The 20962-nt window shown below is 38.1% G+C and overlaps 1 protein-coding gene across 1 annotated transcript in view; it reads left to right on the top strand.

Annotated features, from left to right (window-relative positions):
* MIB1 (MIB E3 ubiquitin protein ligase 1) overlaps positions 1-20962 on the top strand; it is a 132765-nt gene that overhangs the window by 91395 nt on the left and 20408 nt on the right. Inside the window, exons 13-17 of the mRNA XM_059706485.1 lie at positions 5925-6057; positions 8254-8340; positions 10010-10171; positions 11865-12046; positions 15539-15731. Of these exons, the coding sequence (XP_059562468.1) occupies positions 5925-6057; positions 8254-8340; positions 10010-10171; positions 11865-12046; positions 15539-15731 (757 nt within the window). The remainder of the gene's footprint in view (positions 1-5924; positions 6058-8253; positions 8341-10009; positions 10172-11864; positions 12047-15538; positions 15732-20962) is intronic.

The raw sequence follows: 20962 nt of genomic DNA, 5'->3' as shown, positions 1-20962 counted from the left end.
AAAGAGCCAGCTTTCATAGTTATTGAAGTAATTTTACACATAGTGTGAGAAGGTGACACATGTCTCAAACTGTAAGATGGGGTAATTTTCAGGTTTCTTAATTACCCTAGATTTGTTAACCATTTTGTAGCAGTGAAAGTCCCCCTCCCCCCTTTTTTTCAGCAAGCACATATAATGTATTAAGTGTCAGGAATTCTTCAAAGCCCTTTTTTAATATTCATAACAGTCCTATGAGATAGGCTTTGTGATTCTCATATTTTATAGATGAGGAAACTGAGGCATAGAAGTTAAGTAACCTACTCAAGTCACCAGCTGTTCAGTTTGCTACAGCTAGAATTTGAACCCAGATAGTTTGGCTACAGACTCCCAAAGCTCTTCACCACTATTCTTTGCCGCTGCTCTATATTGTAATAATGAAATCAGTTAGTGAATTATACTCTTTGGGACTGGAACATACACCAAAAATACAATGTTGCTAATATCCTTCCCTCAGTATATTCAGAGAGATGATTGTTTACTTGATTGTTTGTTCCATTCAACAAAACTGTGACCTTCTTACCCTACATGTACAAAAGAGATATAAAGATAAGTAAAATGGGGTTCCTTGCTTATTGCAAGGAAGGAGAAATAAGCCCTAGCTGGTTTGGCTCAGTGGATAGAGTGTCAGCCTGTGGACCAAAGGGTCCCAGATTTGATTCTGGTCAAGGGCACATACCTTGGTTGCAAGCTCCTCCCGGGGAGGCAACCAATGTGTTTCTCTCATATTGATATTTCTCTCTGTCTTTTCCTCTCTCTTCCACTTTCCCTCAAAATCAATGGAAAAATATCCATTTTGAGGATTAACAACAAAACAAACAAAACAAAACAAAACAAAACAAAACATAAAAGGAGAAATAAGGACTCACTAGTCACCGAAGAGATCATTTTAGTGTCTTTAGTTTAAGAGTGATCAAGAACTTACCTCTTCTGCAGCCTATATTGTCATTGTATATCTTTCTCATTTTGAACTAAATTTTACACTACCAAATTCCTAATTAATGAATTTAAGCTAAAATAATGAACCTTTAAATTATAGTATCTGTCAAAAAGAATTTGTAGGAAAAACACACCAAAAACAGAATTTAAAACACATTTAAGTAACGCCTGTTCTCTGTAGTTCTTTCACCTGTCTAACCTAACAAAAACCATTCATATTCATTTAAATTGATTACTATGGATAGCATTTTGGCATATACCCTCCTAGACTTGTCTGTGTCCATTCAGAGAAGGGTATGTGTTGGACTTCTCTGAGTGAAAAAGAACCAAAAGAACTTCTTGGTATTGATCAGCTTTCTTAATAAGCCCCTTTATGGTTTCTGGACTAATATGCTTTAACTATTATTTGAGGGATTGTTTATTAGCAATAATAACTTAGCAAGCATTTATTGAACGCCTAATATGTGCTGTAGTGCTATTCTAAAGTCTTTTTATATTAAGTAATACTAATATGTAAGGCCTTCACAGTTTAACTATGGTTTGTTTGGAAAAATGTTGCCTATCTCTGATGATAGATTGCAAAGCATGGCAAGCCCTAAAAATGGACCCAGAGCCATTTGACTATCACATACCACTGCAGACAGCTGTTTGTCCCCTCTGCTTCTCAGAATTCATTTGTTCATCATTCAGCAAACGTTTGAGTATTACCATGTGCCAGGGATTATGCTAGGCTCCACTATTAGTTGTTCCGGAACTTAATGCTTCTTTGGCAGTATTCACAAATGCCTGCTTAACTGGTAGTAAGATGTTATCTTTAAACCATCCATGTCCTTAACTTCTTGGAAAACAACCAGATTGAGAAGTACAAAAGAGTGCTTGAGCATTAAGGAAAATATCTCAATATCTCATATACTATGCTCCGAAAGTGCAGGTCTGTTGGCTTAATAAAATTGACTTATTGAACCGGTACCACTCTCATCCCAGCAACTCTATGGGCCTCAGTACTTGCAGCATAACACTAGTCTCCTCTTAAATAACTAAGGAGCTGAAGTGAACATCTTCAGCTCCATCTCAGCAGACACCTTATGTTCAGAAGAGAAGTCACTCCTCTTGGTTTTCTTCCTTTGAGCTATCGGCAGTGTAACATGGGAATGTACTTCTGAAACGACTAGTAGAATGGGAGGTAGTAGGAGACATGGTTCCATAAGAACCAACTTCTCAGGAATATAGAGAATGTTTAATAATGTGACTTAATAAGAACTTGGTGGAATTAATATGAACCACACTTTTTAATTTAAAACTTGTAACATTTATATATCTTGCCTACCAGGGTAAAGTTGCAAATTAAAATTTTTTTTAAAAAAATATATTTTATTTATTTTTTACAGAGAAGAAGGGAGAGGGAGTAGAGAGTTAGAAATATCAATGAGAGAGAAACATCGATCAGCTGCCTCCTGCACACCCCCTACTGGGGATGTGCCCGCAACCAAGGTACATGCCCTTGACTGGAATTAAACCTGGGACCCTTCAGTCCGCAGGCTGACGCTCTATCCACGGAGCCAAACCGGTTAGGGCACAAATTAAAATATTTAAGATAGTAAGCCTAAATATTATCTTAGTGTTTTAACTTAAAAAAATTTTTGATCAAACTAACATACGTACATATTTTAGTCAAATACTACCACAAAGCTTGTAATGAAGATGAACTGTCTTTTGCTTTTATTTCTCTTCATTTCTTTGTCCCCCCCACCAAATAACTTATCCTATAATTTCTTAATTTATATCACTATTTTCTTTAAATTAATGTATTTACATTATTTTTTAATACATTTTATTTTTAATAAAGCTTTTTTCACATGATTTAATACTTACATCTTTAAAATTGTCCAAGAATCGTAAAACTCCTATAAATCCTGTTTCTTACATAGCCAAATGCCTAGAGTAACAGACAATGTACGGCATTAGTATCATGATTATTCAAATCTGAACATTCAAGTATTATGATGTTATACTAATATTTTTCCTCATTAAGAATCTGAGTCAAAGTCTACAGAATATCTAGTATTTTGTTTGAATCCACTGAATGAGGAGGATTAGAATCCTTTAATTATTGAAAGCAAACTAAAGTAGGAAAACTTAGCTTTTATGAGGTTCATGAATGTGATTTAGGGGTTTGTAGAATCAAAATTATAGGTTAAGATTTTTATGTGAATTTCTCAGGGCAGGAGAGTCTAAAGCTTTCCATAGATTTCTAAAGAAGTCTGTCATGCCTGAACAATGATTGTAACTTCAGTACAGCCACTGAGGGGTGTTTTTAAGCTGTGATTCTCATTATACTTTGGATCATAAACCTGTTTAAAATCTGAGAAAAGCTATAAATTTTCAAATTTGGATATAATTTTTGAGGTTCTTGGATCCTCCAAAATCTGTTCTCAGACTTCTTGGACTTGCTATATGAGATTCATAAACCACTGCCATTAGGAAACACGTTCTGGCTCATATTAGGCCTTAGTCTCATTATTTTAGACTTACAGTTTCATTTACACATATTCTGCACCTTCAGACTATTTCTCTATACGTTTCTGACATTTCTCTATTTCAAATTTTTATCTCACATACTAGAGACCTGGTGCACGAGTTTGTGCACTAGTGGGGTCCCTTGGCCTGGCATGCGGGATTGGGCCAAAATCGGCTCTCTGACATCCCCTGAGGGGTCCCAGATTGCATGAGGGAGCAGGCCAGGCAGAGGGACCCCACCGGTGCATGATTGGGGCCGGGGAGGGATGCGGGCGGGAGGTTGGCCAGCTGGAGGGGGACTGCAGGAGAGCTCCAGGGTGTGCCTGGCCCATCTCGCTCAGTCCCAATCAGCCAGACCCCAGCAGCAAGCTAACCTACCGGTTGTAGCATCTGCCTCCTGGTGGTCAGTGCACGTCATAGCGACTGGTCGACTGGCCGACTGCCCCCTGGTCGTCAGTGTGCGTCATAGTGAGTGGTTGAGCGGCCTTAGCATATCATTAGCATATTATGCTTTGATTGGTTGAATGGCCGGCTGAATACTTAGCATATTAGGCTTTTATTATATAGGCTATCACCTGGGTAATATATATCTTACTATTACTTCTTTACCTTTTACACCCTATTGGAACAATTTTAAAAGCTTTTATTTCCTGTGTTTACTGCCTTTTTAGCTGTGGAGCAGTTATCTTAGGTTATAGTCTTTAAAAAGAAAAATTAATGAATAAATATGTTAAGGGGAATTTTTTTCCAAATAGCCAATATCTGAAAACAGCCCAAGTGCCCATTAGTAGATGTATGGATAAAAAAGCTGTGGTACATTTATACACAATGGGATATTACTGGCCGTAAAAACAACACACCAACATAGACATCTTACTTTTTATGACAGCATGGATGAACTTGGAGATCATGATGTTAAGTGAAATAAGCTTGTCAGAGAAAGACAAATATCATATAATCTCACTTATATGTAGAATCTGATGAACAAAATAAACTAACAACCAAAGTAGAGACAGACTCATGGGTACAGAGAACAGACTGATGGGGACTGGATGAAAAAAGATGAAGGGATTAAGCAAAAAAGCATACATTTATAGCATATAGACACAGACAACAGTGTGGTGGTAGCCAGAAGAAAAGTGGGGTTAGGGCTAGGTGGAGGTGGGCAAAGGAAGGGAAAATGGGGACAAAAAGAGACTTAACTGGTGCACGATGCAGTGCTCAGATGATGTTTTATTGAGTTGTAAAACTGAAACCTGTATGGTGTTATGAACCAGTCACCCTAATAAATTTAATTAAAAAATAGAATATAAAATTGCAAAAAAAAAAAAAAAAGCAAAATAAAGAACAATTACTGGGTAAATATGTTAAGGGAGATTTTTTTCCTCCAAATTATATTATGAATTTTCCACATAAAATATTTCTGTTAAGAAAAGTTACTGATGTATATGGCAAGAAAAGTTGCTTCTAATTTTACTTTTCTTTGGTGGGGATGCGCTTACTTTTCTCTAAAAAGCATCATTTCTTGATAATTAGCTTTCCAGCTCTTTTATGGTTTAACTAGATGCCCAGTGCACGAATTTCCTGCATGGATTGGGTCCCTAGGCCCAGCCGGCAATCAGGGCTGGTCGGGACTTTCTGGCTGCTGGCTGGAGCCTTCCTTCCCTGGCTGCAGGTTGCCAGCTGGGGCCTTCCTTTGTTCCGTGCCACCCCCTGGTGGTCAGCGCATGTCATAGCGAGTGATTGGACTCCTGCTCTTCCCGTCGAACTTCCGAGGGGACACTGCAAATTAGCCTTTTATATATATAGATCTTTGGTGCTCTTTAGGATAACTGCCTTTTTTATTTTGGAAATACCTTATTTCTGATTCTTAAATTTCAAATATTAGATTATAATGACCCATTTTATGTGTTTTCACATCAGCTGGTTTTAGCACTACTAAATGACATAGATTGTTAACTCTCTCTGCAGAGTTCATGTTAGTCTTCAAACTACATAAAATTTGTTTCAATTATTATTACTATTTTTTTTGGCACTGGTACTTTTGTTACTTGGTTGTTTTTTATTAACTCTTCCACTAGTATATACTATTCAAATTGAAGTTAAGAGGTTCCACAAATCAAAATTGTTATCCTTATTAGGGTATATTTTTTAACCCTTTGGTATTTTTAGTCTCTCATGGTTCTTCTCTATAGCACTCCCATTCTATTTTGATTCTGTTTTCTAGTTAGTAACAGTTTGTTTACTTCTTAAAATATTAGAATGCTGTACATTTGAGTTTTAGAAAAATTGAAATATTTTTGTCTGTGCATAATATTCTTTAAAGAGGAATATTTTCATTTGACTTCAAAGGTTTTTTGAATATTTTTTCAAAAAAACTAATTAAATATCAAATTATGTAAATAAAAAAATAACATAATTTTGACTTTCAGTGCAATGCGTGTTTTACTATCTAAATTACCAAGACCATGGATTGTGGATGAGAAGAAAGATGATGGTTATACTGCCTTGCATCTGGCTGCCCTTAATAATCACGTGGAAGTGGCTGAATTATTGGTACATCAGGTAGGAAAAGCAATTCAATAATTTTTAACAATTTTAGACCATTGTCATTCATTTATTTATTAGTTCATCAGCTACCCATTAGTGTGCTACAGTAAAATCCCATGATGATGCACATTCAGAAATAGTACACATTCAGTCTTCTAACACTGATTATTAAAGGGAGGGAAAGGTGTGCTTGTGTGTCCCTCAGTCCCCAGTGTTCCCTCTGCACAGTCTTCCTGGATTGGTCCAATGAAATGAGCAAAACTACAAGGAATTTCCCAGAACTACTGCCACTGTTGTGGAAATGTCAGTCAGCCACAAGACCAAGAACCATCATATTGATATCTAAGCTGATGTGGCCAGTTGCCATCAGGTAACATCAGGCGATAGGCAGGCTCTGGGGGTTCAATTCATGATTGCTGCTGGACCTGTGGAATGTGTGGCTGGATAGCTGATACACTCACCTTAGTCATTTCATTCATTTCCAAAATAAGACAACTTAACTTTTTATGACTGAATTTTTTTGGGACCTGTTTATTTTAGTTTATAATGTTTTAGTATATTCAGCAAAATATTAAAAATGCTTCAATCAAGTATATGCCGTATAGAAGCACTGAAGTTATTAAAAAATTATCTGTGATCCCTGACTTCAAGGAGTCAAGTTAAGAAGATGCAACGGCAGAAAAATTTAGGAGAGAGCACATTATGTGCAATTAAATCCTAGATTATAAGGTAGATCCTCCATAAACTATACAAGTTTAGGTAAACTACCCCAGTTTAGATAAAGAAATAGTTCAAAAGTTAAACTACCTTTCCCCTGCCATTTTAAGCCTTTATTATTAAAATTAATTCTTTTAGAAGTATTGTTAATTATAATATGTTCTTTTGTATCCTAATCCAAATGGCAGACCAATAACACACCGTCTTTGTTATTGTTGCTTTGTAGTAAGACTTGAAATCAGTTAGAGTAAGTCCTCTAACTTTGTTCTTCTTTCTCAGAATTAATTGCTTTACTATTCTGGATCTTTTGAATGTCCATATGTATTTTAGAATCAGATTATTAGTTTCTCTTAAAAAGTCTTTCTGGGAGTTTGATTGCTCTCATACATATTAGTTTTATCTTTAAGTTTTGATGCTATCGTAAATTGTATTGTTTTTTTAAAAATATGTTTTTATTGATTTCAGAAAGAGCAAGTGAGAGGAATAGAAACATTAATGACGAGAGAGAATCATTGATCGGCTGCCTCCGATACACCCCAATTGGGGATTGAGCCCGCAATCTAGGCATGTGCCCTGACTGGGAATTGAACTGTGACCTCCTGTTTCATGGGTCAATGCTCAACCATTGAGCCACACTGGCCTGGCATAAATTATATTGTTTTAAAACTTCAATTTTGTATATTGTTAGTGTATAGAAATACAGTTATTTTTTGTATATTGATCATATATCCTGTGACATTGCTTAAATTACCATTGGTCATTAGGGAAATAAATTATAATCATATTGAGATATTACTAATTATCAACTACAATGTTTAAAATTAAAAAGTCCAGAAAAGCCAAGTGTTGATTAGGAGTTGGCACAGTTAGAATACACGAACATTGCTGGTGTTTTTTCAAAGCTGCCATTTTAAAAAACAGTTTGGTAGTTTCTTATAAGATTAAACATATTTCACTATACAACTAGCAATTCCACTTCTGAGTATGTACCCAAGAGAGCTAAGGACACATTTCTACACAAATATTTGTAGCAGCTTTATTTATAATTGTTTCAAAGTGGAAGCAAGCCAAATGTTCACCAGCTGGTGCCGGATAAACAAATTATGGTACATCCATACAGTGCATACTTACTACTTTGAAAAATCTAAATGATGGAAAAGTTCAGGAAACTTGAAAAGGAAATTCCTCACAGTCATAGCATTACTGAAGTTTTAGCTCTGCTTGATGCTTCAAGCAAGGGCACAGTTGGGTATCAGAGTTGTAATCAGAGAGCATGAATGATTCTAGTACAAACAGGATGATAAAGTCTAATCTTTTGAACCTGTAGCCCTTTTCTTAATTTCCTATTTTTTATTATGCCAGACATTATGTGAGGCAGTTTTGCATGTTACTTTTTTTTTTCTGTTAATCCTCACCCAAAGATATTTTTCCATTCGTTTTTAGTCCCCAGTGTTGTCAAATTTTAACTATAAAAACTTTGTTGTTGTTTTTCAGGGTAATGCAAACCTGGATATCCAGAATGTGAACCAACAAACGGCCCTCCATCTTGCTGTTGAACGACAGCACACCCAGATTGTTAGGGTAAAGTGCTTACTAACATGAATCTTAGTTTGCAGTTGTAGTTTAACTAGACAGATTTCTAGAATGTTTTGGAAATTTAAGTAACACATTGTTAGATTTCTCAAAAGGCAGAGTTATATGTAAAAATTATGATTTTAGACTATTTTATATCAGTTTAATTTATAGTAGGGAATATCTTAAAACTCTGATATTTAAAGTTTTTATAATTTTCCAGATTTTTGAATTCCCAGAATATTAAATCAAAGAATTTCAAAGTAGCTTATAAATTAGTTTTTAAAAAGTACATTCCCTCTTAATTTATATAATTGAGACTGAATTATAATTTAAAACTTTGGCTGGATGTTTGCTGCATTGATTCCAAATAAAAGGTTTTTATTTTATTAACCTGGTGATTCTAGACAAAATATTTGAAAGATTATCTTTTAAAAAAATTTTTGGTAGAGCAGTGATTCTTAAAGTGTGGAGGCTGAACCAGTAGCATCAGCGTTGCTACCTGTGACCTTAGTAGAAAAGCAAATTTTTGGGCCCCACCTCATACCAATCAAATCAGAACTTCCAGGGGTGGGAACTGGCAGCAATCTGATTTAATAAGCCTGGTAATTCTGATACACGTTCAAATTTGAGAAACACTGCCCTGGAACGAAATTGTATATAATCTTTTTGAAACAAAGTAAAAACAAACAAACAAGTAAAAACAATTTGCCAAGCCCTAGCCGGTTTTGTTCAGTGGGTAGAGCTTTAGCCTGTAGACTGAAGGGTCCCAGGATCGATTATGTGCCTTGCTTGCAGGTTCGATCCTGGCGCCCTAGTTGGGGTGTGTTTGGGAGGCAGCCAATTGATGTGTCTCTCTCACATCAATGTTTCTCTCTGTCTCTCCCTTTCACTTCCACACATTCTCTCAAAATCAATGGAAAAATATCCTTGGGTGAGAATTAACAAAAATAAACAAATAAAAACAAACAAATAAAAAAAACCATTTGCCAAGATAGGTAAGACTATATGTTTGAGATTGGTTTCTATGTATGCTGGTTTTCGAAAACTCTGATAGCATTTGTAGAAAGGATTATAAAAATTGTTAGAGCACCACAAGCAAAATCTTAAAGTTATATTTACTACTTAAAATATCTATTGAAATATATCAACTCTGCATTTTATGTTGTAGTTTAGCAAACACTTCACATTTATTGTTAAAATTCCTCTTGCTAAAAATTCTTAATTTATCTATGATATTTGGACTTCCCTATGAGCATACATTTGGAGAAAACTGATCAAAGAGAATGGAATAAAAAATAACTTCTCCTTATGTGTTTAAATAATAGAATAATTTTGAACATTATTATTTGGTCCTATTAGAAGTACTTAAAATATCCCACTTCACATGTCTGAAATTAAAAGGAAAAAAAGTCCTAAAATTTCTCCAGTTATTTCGATCTTAGAGTAGATGAATTAAACAATATATTGGTTCTCATTTCTTTGTTTTCTTTAATTCGATACCCAGAATCATCACTATTTGTAAGGAGCCGCAGGGTTATAGAGTAGTAGCAAGCAAATACATAAGAATTACTAGTGGCAGCTCCTCCAGGTGGGCTCTCTCACTGTTGCTTTAGATATGTTGTAATTTCTTGTGGGTGGGGATACTTTAGCAAAATGAGATGTCTTTCTCTTTTAGCTTTTGGTCCGTGCAGGTGCCAAATTAGATATTCAGGATAAGGATGGGGATACTCCTTTGCATGAAGCTCTGAGGCACCACACCTTGTCTCAGCTACGTCAGCTCCAGGATATGCAAGATGTGGGCAAGGTCGATGCTGCCTGGGAGCCATCCAAAAACACTGTGAGTAGAGATAATCTTTAATTTAGTACCACTGAAAGTCATCTTCCTAATGACTACTAATATCAAACATCTTTTCTTTGGCTTTTTTGCCACCCACATCTGTTTGATGAATGTTTGTTCATACCATTTGTTCATTATTTTGTTGAGCTGTTTTCTTACTATTGAGTTTTGAGAGTTATTATATAATCTGAATGCAGGTTTTTTTAATCAGGTGTGTGACATCCACATGGTTTCTCCCAGCTTGTGGCTATTCATTTAGTCCAGCACTGTTGAAAAGACTGTCATTTTGTACTGAATCACCTGTTGTATCTTTATCCAAAATCAGTTTTAACCATGTATGTGAAGTCTTTCTGAATCTGATATTATGTTCTGTTGATGTATGTTTAGAACTATTGTCTTTAGCTATGTGATACCAGCCCACTGTCTTGATTACTGTTGTTTTTGTTTTTTCAAATATATTTTTATTGATTTCAGAGAGGAAGGGAGAGGGAGAGAGATAGAAACACCCATGATGAGAGAGAACCATGGATCGGCTGCCATGCATGCCCCCTACTGGGGATCGAGCCTGCAACCCCAGGCATATGCCGTGACTGGGAATCGAACCTGTGACCTCCTGGTTCATAGGTCAATACTCAACCACTGAGCCATGCCAGCCAGGCTGATTACTGTAGTTTTATAATAAATGTTGAAATAAGATAGTATAAAACCTCTAACTTTTTTCTTCCAAAGTTGTTTGACTATCCTGAGTCCTTCGCCTTCCCATATGAATTTGAGATTCATTTTTAAGAATGTAAAGGGGTTCTGTGACCAAAGTGTTTGAGAATTGCTGCTCTGACTCCTGTGTGCATCATTTTTCTCATTTTAAAATGAGGGAAAGGGAATAACTATCTCTATAAGGTTATGAAGATTAAATTAATTTATGGAAAGTGCTTAAAATAATTCTTGGTTCATTGTAGACACTTTGTAAATGTTAACAGTTATTATGACTGTTTTCTGGTAAGATGTTTGAGTCAATAGTTAGATAACAGAACCTGATTTGTTTTGTTCTCCATTTCTTGGCTTAATTCCTAGGTACTGGTTCTTTTCTTACTTGTCTCTCCCCTTATTGTTTCAAGTTGATTCCTAGTAGCTCCAGAACCAAAAGAAAAGAAAGTACTGTTTCTTTAGCATCTCAATCAGAAGTCCTGTTCTTGAGTTTTATTGGCCGTAATTGACCTGACTTGGGTTATATGTCATCCCTGAACTAATCACACAGACAGGTTGATATCTGACTGGTTTGATTCATCATGGTCCACCTCTAAAGTGGAGAGTATGCCAATCCTCAAACTATCTGCCTGAGAAAAATGGGGCTACAAGGGAAGGGGGAATGGATATTAGGGCTGCAACTTATCAATATCCACCATATTTATATGACCTGTAAATTCTTATCAGACATGCATCTTTATATAACACACACACACATACATGTGTACATGTATGAATATGTATGTACATATTCTATATACACATCATATATGTGGGGTATAAGTAGGTTTACAGTAGTTTTTAAGGGAAATAATATAATAATAAATAATAATGCAAGAATTAGCTGTGTTTCACATATTCACAACTGTAAACCTACTTTTTCCCACCCTATATTGGTGGTAGGAATTGATAAAGAGAAAATAATGACTCTTTTTTCATTTGATTTCAGTTAATAATGGGACTTGGTACCCAGGGGGCAGAGAAGAAGAGTGCAGCATCTATTGCCTGTTTCTTGGCTGCTAATGGTGCTGACCTTAGCATTCGAAATAAGAAGGGTCAATCACCACTTGATCTCTGTCCTGATCCAAGTCTCTGCAAAGCACTGGCAAAATGTCATAAAGAAAAAGTCAGGTTTGTATTATATTTATCATAAAACTTGATATTTTATGCATGAGGTATCATGTAGTTTCATAACAGACTACTTGAAAATGCCTTTGTCTTTGCTCTTCCTCTACCTTTTTTCCTTTTTCTTTTTAAATTAAATTTATTGGGCAACATTGGTTAAGAAAATTATGTAGGTTTCGGGTGTACAATTTTATAATACATCATGCTATTCCTCTTTGTGTTGGCTCTTTCTTAAAAAATTTTCCTATAGAGATCATGTCTCTTATGTTGTATTCTCTACGTTATTAAATACTAGAGGCCCAGTGCACGAAATTCGTGCACTCGGTGTGTGTGGGGGGGATCCCTCAGCCCGCCTGCACCCTCTCGCAGTCTGGGAGCCCTCGGAAGCGGACCTAAGCTGGCAGTTGGACATCCTTAGCGCTGCTGTGGAGGTGGGAGAGACTCCCGCCACCATCGCTGTGCTTGCTAGCCATGAGCCCAGCTTCTGGCTGAGCGGTGCTCCCCCTGTGGGAGTGCACTGACTACCAGGGGGCAGCTCCAGGGTTGAGTGTCTGCCCCCTGGTGGTCAGTGTGCGTCATAGCGATTGGTCGTTCTGCCATTCAGTTGATTTGCATATTAATTAGCCTTTTATTATATAGCAGTGGCTCTCAACCTTCTGGCCCTTTAAATATAGTTCCTCATGTTGTGACCCAACTATAAAATTATTTTTGTTGCTACTTTATAACTGTAGTGTTGCTACTGTTACGAATTGTAATGTAAATATCTGATATGCAGGATGGTCTTAGGCAACCCCTGTGAAAGGGTCATTCGACCACCAAAGGGGTCGCGACCAACAGGTTGAGAACCGCTGTTATATAGGATAATACTTTATGAATAATAAATTTAAGAAACTTTTCTAAGCCAGTCGGATCTTCCAGTACTCCTGTATGTTAGAGAAACTTGTCTATAAGAAAAGTTCTCACTAGTGAAATTGCTGTGATTAATGTTATGTGTATTTAAAATTTTAATAGACTCTTGTAAAGAAAGGCAGTTTACTTGCTAACAGAATATATCTCATACAAACTCTAATAATCTAGCACCCTGCACAGTGCCTGATAGGCACTCAGTAAGTATCATTGAAGAATTGAAAAGTTAAACAAATGAATGAACCACTTCCTGATGGAGTTTTTTTAAAAATGATCATTTCACACTTGCTTTCTTTTCTAAAAATAAACTGTGTTGGTGATTTTAATTATTTATGATAACAACTAAATTTCTTATTGAAATTATAGTCATACAAAAGGTACATCTCATTAGTTTTTCATCCAAATGATGCTATCCTATCTAATAAAAGAGAAAAATGGTAATTGGTGTATGACGATACCCTTTTCATTGGCTAATCAGGGCTATATGCAAATTAACTGCCAACTAAGATTGCCAACAAGATGGCGGTTAATTTGCATATGTAGGCACAATGCAGGGAGGCAAAAGGGAAAGCAGGAAGAAGCCCCCTGCCACTGACAGTGATTGGAAACCCAGGGGGGAGCTAAGAGCTGGGGGGCAGGGCAAAGGCGGCCCTGGGGCCGCCTTTGCCCTGCCCCCCAGCCATGATCGGAGAATCAGGCGCCTTTGCCGTCCTGGCCAGTGATAGCAGGAAGTAGGGGTGGAGCCAGCGATGGGAGCTGGACACGGTCGAAGCTGGCAGTCCCGGGAGCTAGGGGTCCCTTGCCTGGGCCTAAAGGGAAGCCCACGATCGTGGGGCCGCTGCAGCTGTGGGTCCCCGCTGCCCGGGCCGGACGCCTAGGCCAGAGGTGTTAGGCCTGGGCAGGGGCGGAGCCTGCAACCACGGGGAGCTGGGGGTCCCCTGCCCAGGCCTGACACCTCTGCCGGAGGCCTCAGGCCTGGTCAAGGGGCCGATCCGGTGATTGGTGATCGGAGGGTGATGAGGGTAAACTCCTCTGGCCGAGGCATCAGGCCTGGGCGGGGGGCTGAGCCAGGGATTGGGGGGATATGGTGGTCCCCTTGCCCAGGCCTGAAGCCTGGGTCAGAGGCGTCAGGCTTGGGCGGGGGGTGGAGCAAGCGATCAGAGGGAGATGGGGGTCCTCTGCCCAGGCATGATTCCTGGGCCAGAGGCCTCAGGCCTGGGCAGGGGCCAGAGCCAGTGATCGGGGGGAGATGGGGGTCCCCTGTCCAAGCCTGACACCTCTGGCGGAGGCGTCAGGCCTGGGCAAGGGGCCGATCAGGCGATCGGAGGGTGATGGGGGTCTACGCCTCTGGCCGAGGCATCAGGCCTGGGCTGGGGGCAGAACCAGTGATGTGGGGAAATGAGGGTCCCCTGCCCAGGCCTGACGCCTCTGTCAGAGGCGTCAGGCCTGGTCAAGGGGCCGATCCTGCGATTGGAGGGTGATGGGGGTCAACGCCTGAGGGCTCCCAGTATGTGAGAGGGGGCAGGCTGGGCTGAGGGACACTCCCCCCCCCCCACACACACACACCCAGTGCACGAATTTCATGCACCGGGCCCCTAGTACAACTATAATTGCCCTTTATACCTCTTTCTTGTTATTGAACATTTCAGGAGTTGTCCCTTGATCTTTGTGCTCTCTGTACTCTCTTGCCTCTCTTAAAATTTGTGTAGTGATGAAAAGACATCTCTTTGTAATCCATGCGTAAAGTAGTGTTATAGGGAAATTAATATAATGAGTTATGTACATTTCTTTAAGTCTAACCTTAAGGGGCATAAAATTCTATTATAGGATGACAGAATGAATCTAAAACATATAGATACAAGCACTGTAATTACTGCAGTAATAACTTTAAGACTGAGCTCTAAGATGAAACTGCTTTGTGTGTGTGTGTGTGTGTGTGTGTGCATGCGCTGGTGTGCGGATGCATTTCATGAGTTTCTGAAGACTGTAGTTGTTCATATACATGTATTTCTATGTCTTGTATCTTTACATGTATAGCTGCATTGTCTTCCTGTAATAGAATTTTTGCTCCCTAAGGATACAATTAAAGAAATGTCGGAACAGCAGCTGCAGTGACTTATTTTCCAAGTGCCCTTGTCAGTTGTGGACTTTATAGACGCTTCATTTCTTCCTGACTGTAGTTAGGATAACTAACATGGACTCTAGTTAGGATTTTCTTTTTATTCTTATACCTTTCTCGGCTGGTTCTACATAAGCAAAACAAGTTCTGAGTGAAACTGTGTTTATGCGAAATTTTAACTTGTGTTTTTTATTTCTGTGTTAGAAGATTTGGATTCACTGTTTTCCAATGTGTGAGAACTTGTTCAATTTGTATTTCAAATAGTACTACAAATAGGTGAAGATGCAGAGATGTATATAAAATAGAAAAATATAGTATACAGTGTTTCATATACAGATGCTTAATTTTTTAACAACTAAAGCTATTTTTATATATACTAATGATGCTCTAGATGTTTTTAAAACCATTTTAACTATTGAATTTGTAATATAAATATTCTGATACTCTTGATTTGAAATATTTTCTTTTATTAGTGGTCAAGTGGGTTCTCGAAGTCCTTCTATGATTAGTAATGATTCTGAAACCTTAGAAGAGTGTATGGTGTGCTCAGATATGAAGAGAGATACTCTTTTTGGCCCATGTGGACATATTGCTACCTGTTCTTTATGTTCTCCACGAGTCAAGAAATGCCTCATCTGTAAAGAACAAGTTCAATCTAGGACAAAGGTAATATATTTTTAATACGATATTTTATAATTTTATGGAGATCTTTGAAACTACAATTAATGATAAATAAAGTTATAAGATGCCTTGTGTCTATTTAATTTTGTTCTTCTGTTCTAAATATAGGAATGTATAATTTATATATTTATTGAGACCACTTAGGAGATTCCTTCTTTATATGTAAATTATAGTCATTAAAAATAATCTATTTTGCTTTCAGAGCACCTATAACCTAAAGATATATTTATTCCATTTTGTTTTGTAGTTACTTATAAATTGCCCCCTTTCTGAGTACATGAACTGTTTTTTATTTATCTTTGTAAAGACTATAAGTTTTTTTTGTAGAATGTCACATATTCTGGATTTGTTTGATTTATTGATCATGGCATTAGTTTGTTTTTCTATAGCCTCTATATTTCCTGTAAACTGGAAGGTAGGTCTAATGGCTTGATTAGGATCTGCTTAAACATTTTTTGCAAGAAAATGTCACAGATGATGCTACTCGTTTTGTATCATTTCCTACAAGGAGGCAAATAAAGTTTGATCATCCTGCAATTAGTGATGGCCAAATTCTGTATCCACTCTGAACTTTTCATCTTGTCAGACTCCTTTTTCTTTTTAAGAGATATTCTTTTCTAGGTTACTGGTTTCATTCTTTTCCCAGGTAAACTCAGTGCTTTATCATCACTGTGCTGGCTTACTCATTTTGGTTTACTGAAATAATGGATTTTCATTTTTAGTTTGTGTGTGTGTGTGTGTGTGTGTGTGTGTGTAAGGTGAGATTTAAGTTTCTTACAAATGATTCCTCAACGTGAGGAGCTTAAACCAAACATGTTGGTTTTCTTTGGTTTCATTTATGAAGTTTTTTCCATTCTGATTTTTTATTTTCATTTTTCTCTTGATGCTTTCTAATCTACTCATTATTAATTAGAAAGGACCTGGCACTAATTATCCTAATGAATTAGCAGGCAGTAACTTAAAAGGTGTTACCAGTGCTTCTCACATTTTCATATGGAACCTTCTAAGACTGGATTTTGTTGTTGTTGTTGATATGATCCAAATGACTATATCTTTGGTAAGATTTTGGCATAGGAAAAAGTATGAGGAAGTTATTTTTGGATAGGCGATACTTGAGTGTGTGTGTAGCTGCTTTACCTATTAGTAAAGGTGAGGAGGATGAACTAATAACACTGATTGTATGCTGGGCACTGTATTGGCATTTTATATGCATTATTTGTCAACTTTGGTTAATAAATAAATGTGGATTATTCTACTTGGCACTAATAACTTACCTTAGTTAGCTGCTTACAAAGTAACAGTTTGGGAAAGAATCTGAAAGAATAAACACCCAAGCCATTCTTTTGTTTTTAGATTGGTCTGTGTCTTCTGCTTTTGTGCTTGAGACTTTATGTTATATTAAGCCTATTCCAACAAACCTTTATTGACTTGTTTTGTAGTCAAGATATAGATGTATATGATAATTTCCTGCTAAAAATTTATAATCTCTTGGCAAACTGTGACTTAGGTTAAGAGTTGCTCTGCCATATAGGATGTTGTAGGTGCTTTAAGACGTACTAGTATAGTGAGTTCAGAGCCTAAGCAGAGTCTCAGATATGGAATAGCCTTATTGTCTTCTAGTCCAACTGTAGTATTTACAGGTGGAAAAACTGGTGCTCCAGGAAGTACACAAACAGTTGGATGATAATGCAGTTCTCTTGATTCTTAAGTTCTTTCCACTGTGTTAAAATACACAGACAAAATGAAAAACAGTGTCTACAAGGGAGGATTGATAGAACAGGGAGGTTAAGTGGAAGGAATATGCTGTCATTTTTTTAGGCCAGTTCTGAATTCTAAGAATTAGTAATCTTTCAGTTTGTTTTTAAACTATGAAATTTTCAAACTTGTAGAAAAGTACAAAAACTAACATACCCACCAAATAGATTTGCCAGATTGGTTGCAGCCTTTGAAGATAAAGAAATAGTGACCCCAAGTGGTTAAAAGATATACACATCTTCAATGAAGATAAATTATAAAACTAGTAATTGGAGGAAGGGAGAATAAATAAGCTTAGTTTCTTTAGCAATTAAAGAAATACAAATTTTAAAATTATGAATTATTGCCCTAGCGGGTTTGGCTCTGGATCGAGTGTTGGCCTGCAGACCAAAGGCTCCCAGATTTCATTCCCGTCAAGGACATGTACCTCAGTTGCAGGCTCCTCCCTGGCCGGGGCGTGTAGGAAGCAACCAATCGATGTGTTTCTCTCACATTGATATTTCTCTCTGTCTTTCCCTCTCTTCTACTGTCTCTAAAAATCAATGGGGAAAAAATCCTTGGGTGAGGATTAACAAAAAATTATGAATTTTTATTAACTATTCTTATCAAATTAGTGAAAATAAATTTTAAAAAACTATCTAGGGGAGTGGGAAATGGGCACTCTCTTTTTTTTCAAATATATTTTATTTATTTCAGAGAGGAAGAGAGAGAGAGAGAGAGAGAGATTGAGAAAAGCATCAGTGATGAGAGATAATCATTAATCAGCTGCCTCCTCCATACCCCCTACTGGGGATTGAGCCCGTAACTGGGCATGTGCCCTGACTGGGAATTGAACCATGACCTCCTGGTTCATAGGTCAACGCTCAACTATTGAGCCACACTGGCCAGGCTGGTTACTCTTTTAACTGCTGGAGGCTGCATAAATGCTTCACATTTTTGAGAGACCATCCTCACACTGTACATACACAAATCTTCATAATAAACATACTTTAACCCCTAGAGCAGTGATGGCGAACCTTTTGAGCTCGGCGTGTCAGCATTTTGAAAAACCCTAACTTAACTCTGGTGCCGTGCCACATATAGAAATTTTTTGATATTTGCAACCATAGTAAAACAAAGACTTATATTTTTGATATTTATTTTATATATATATATTTTTTTTTAATTAAATCTTTATTGTTCAGATTATTACATTTGTTCCTTTTTTTCCCCCCCATAGCTCCCCTCCTCCCAGTTCCCGCCCCACCCTCCGCCCTCACTCCCCACCCACTGTCCTCATCCATAGGTGCACGATTTTTGTCCAGTCTCTTCCCACATCTCCCACACCCCTTTCCCCCCCAAGAATAGTCAGTCCATTCCCTTTCTATGTCCCTGATTCTATTATAATCAACAGTTTATTCTGTTCATCAGATTATTTATTCACTTGATTCTTAGATTCACTTGTTGATAGATGCATATTTGTTGTTCATAATTTGTATCTTTACCTTTTTCTTCCTCTTCCTCTTCTTAAAGGATACCTTTCAGCATTTCATATAATCCTGGTTTGGTGGTGATGAACTCCTTTAGCTTTTCCTTATCTGTGAAGCTCTTTATCTGACCTTCAATTCTGAATGATAGCTTTGCTGGATAAAGTAATCTTGGTTGTAGGTTCTTGGTATTCATCACTTTGAATATTTCTTGCCACTCCCTTCTGGCCTGCAAAGTTTCTGTTGAGAAATCAGCTGACAGTCACATGGGTACTCCCTTGTAGGTAACTGAGTTTCTTTCTCTTGCTGTTTTTAAGATTCTCTCTTTATCTTTTGCTCTTGGCATTTTAATGATGATGTGTCTTGGTGTGGTCCTCTTTGGATTCCTTTTGTTTGGGGTTCTCCGCGCTTCTTGGACCTGTAAGTCCATTTCTTTCACCAGGTGGGGGAAGTTTTCTGTCATTATTTCTTCAAATAGGTTTTCAATATCTTGCTCTCTCTCATCTTCTGGCACCCCTATAATTCTGATGTTGGTACGCTTGAAGCTGTCCCAGAGGCTCCTTACACTATCCTCGCATTTTTGGATTCTTTTTTCATTTTGCTTTTCCGGTTGGATGTTTTTTGCTTCCTCGCATTTCAAATCATTGACTTGATTCTTGCGCTCCTCTGGTCTGCTGTCGGGCGTCTGTATAATATTCGTTATTTCAGTCTGTGTGTGCTTAATTTCTAGTTGGTTCCCCAATATAAGATCGAGGGTCTTATTAGTTTTCGTGTAGATCTCATTAAGTTTATCGGCAGCTTCTAAACAGTTCTTGAGAGACCTTAAAAGTGTGGTTCTGAACTCTATTTCTTCCATTGACAATTTTGTCCTATTTCTTTGTCTCCGCATTTTGTTATGCTTCCTTGGTGCACCCCCTAGTGGTCTTTGTTCGCAGTCTTATAGATAAATCTTGATTGTTGTAGCTAATTCCAGGGAGGGTTTGACCTCCAGGCCAAGTGGCTATGAGAATCAGCTGTGTCAGCAGTGAGAGAACTTCTGTCCTCTAGGGAGGTGCTAATCTAGCCTTTGCCTGAGGCTATCCAGCAAATGCCTCTGTGCAGGGCTTGGGTGGGGCGGGTCGCACAGGATCAACAGGGTGGGCCGGAGAGAGCAGTTATGGCGGCTCTCAGTCCTGTCCCAAGGGGCTTTGCCTCTCTGAGTCCCAGCACCCGCTGCAAAGCTCGGAGAGAAAGCTGCACTCACTCTGACCGAAGCCAGACAGTCCCGCTTCTCCCGTTTGAGTCTGGGTCCCTAAAGACTCGCCCGGATCTGGTGCTCAGAGTCTGCAACTCCCTCCCGATTGAAAGCAACAACCGCGCCCTCCGCCGCCAGCCCACTCCGCGCACTCTGCACCTCAGAATTTGACTTCAGCACTGCGCCTCCTCTGAGTGTCCGTATGCGTTTCTCTTTCCTCCTAGTTGTAGGACTTCCACTCAGCCAGCGTTCCTGTGGTTCTGGGTGATGTCCCTTCCGTTTTTTGGTTTCACTTTTGAAGTAGTTGTTCAAAGCAGCAAACTCCGGCGTTAACCTATGCCGCCATCTTGGTTCCTATTTTATATATTTAAATGACATTTAACAAAGAAAAATCAACCAAAAAAATGAGTTCGCGTGTCACCTCTGACATGCGTGTCATAGGTTTGCCATCACTGCCCTAGAGTGCCGGGGAGCACGATCGTGCTCCTCCTGTTTTTCACCAAAAGTGCCGGGAGCGCTATTGCGCTCCTCCTGCAGTGTCACTATTAGATGCTAGTAGTTCACTCTTTATTGACAGATGGCACCTAAGTGCAGATTACTTATGATGCCGAATGTTTGTAGTTCTAAAATTGAATATGTAACTTCATTTACTTTCGATTCATAATTTTTTTCCTTAACTGCTGTAAAATCAGCAAAAATGCCTTGGCAATTTTAGCATAGTTCCTAAGATATTGGTTGGCACTCAAAGGGTTAATGTACTA

Source organism: Myotis daubentonii, chromosome 8, assembly GCF_963259705.1.
Source record: "Myotis daubentonii chromosome 8, mMyoDau2.1, whole genome shotgun sequence".
Lineage (NCBI taxonomy): Eukaryota > Metazoa > Chordata > Mammalia > Chiroptera > Vespertilionidae > Myotis > Myotis daubentonii.
Note: the sequence above shows the minus strand (reverse complement) of the source record. Positions and strands in the feature narration are given on the sequence as shown.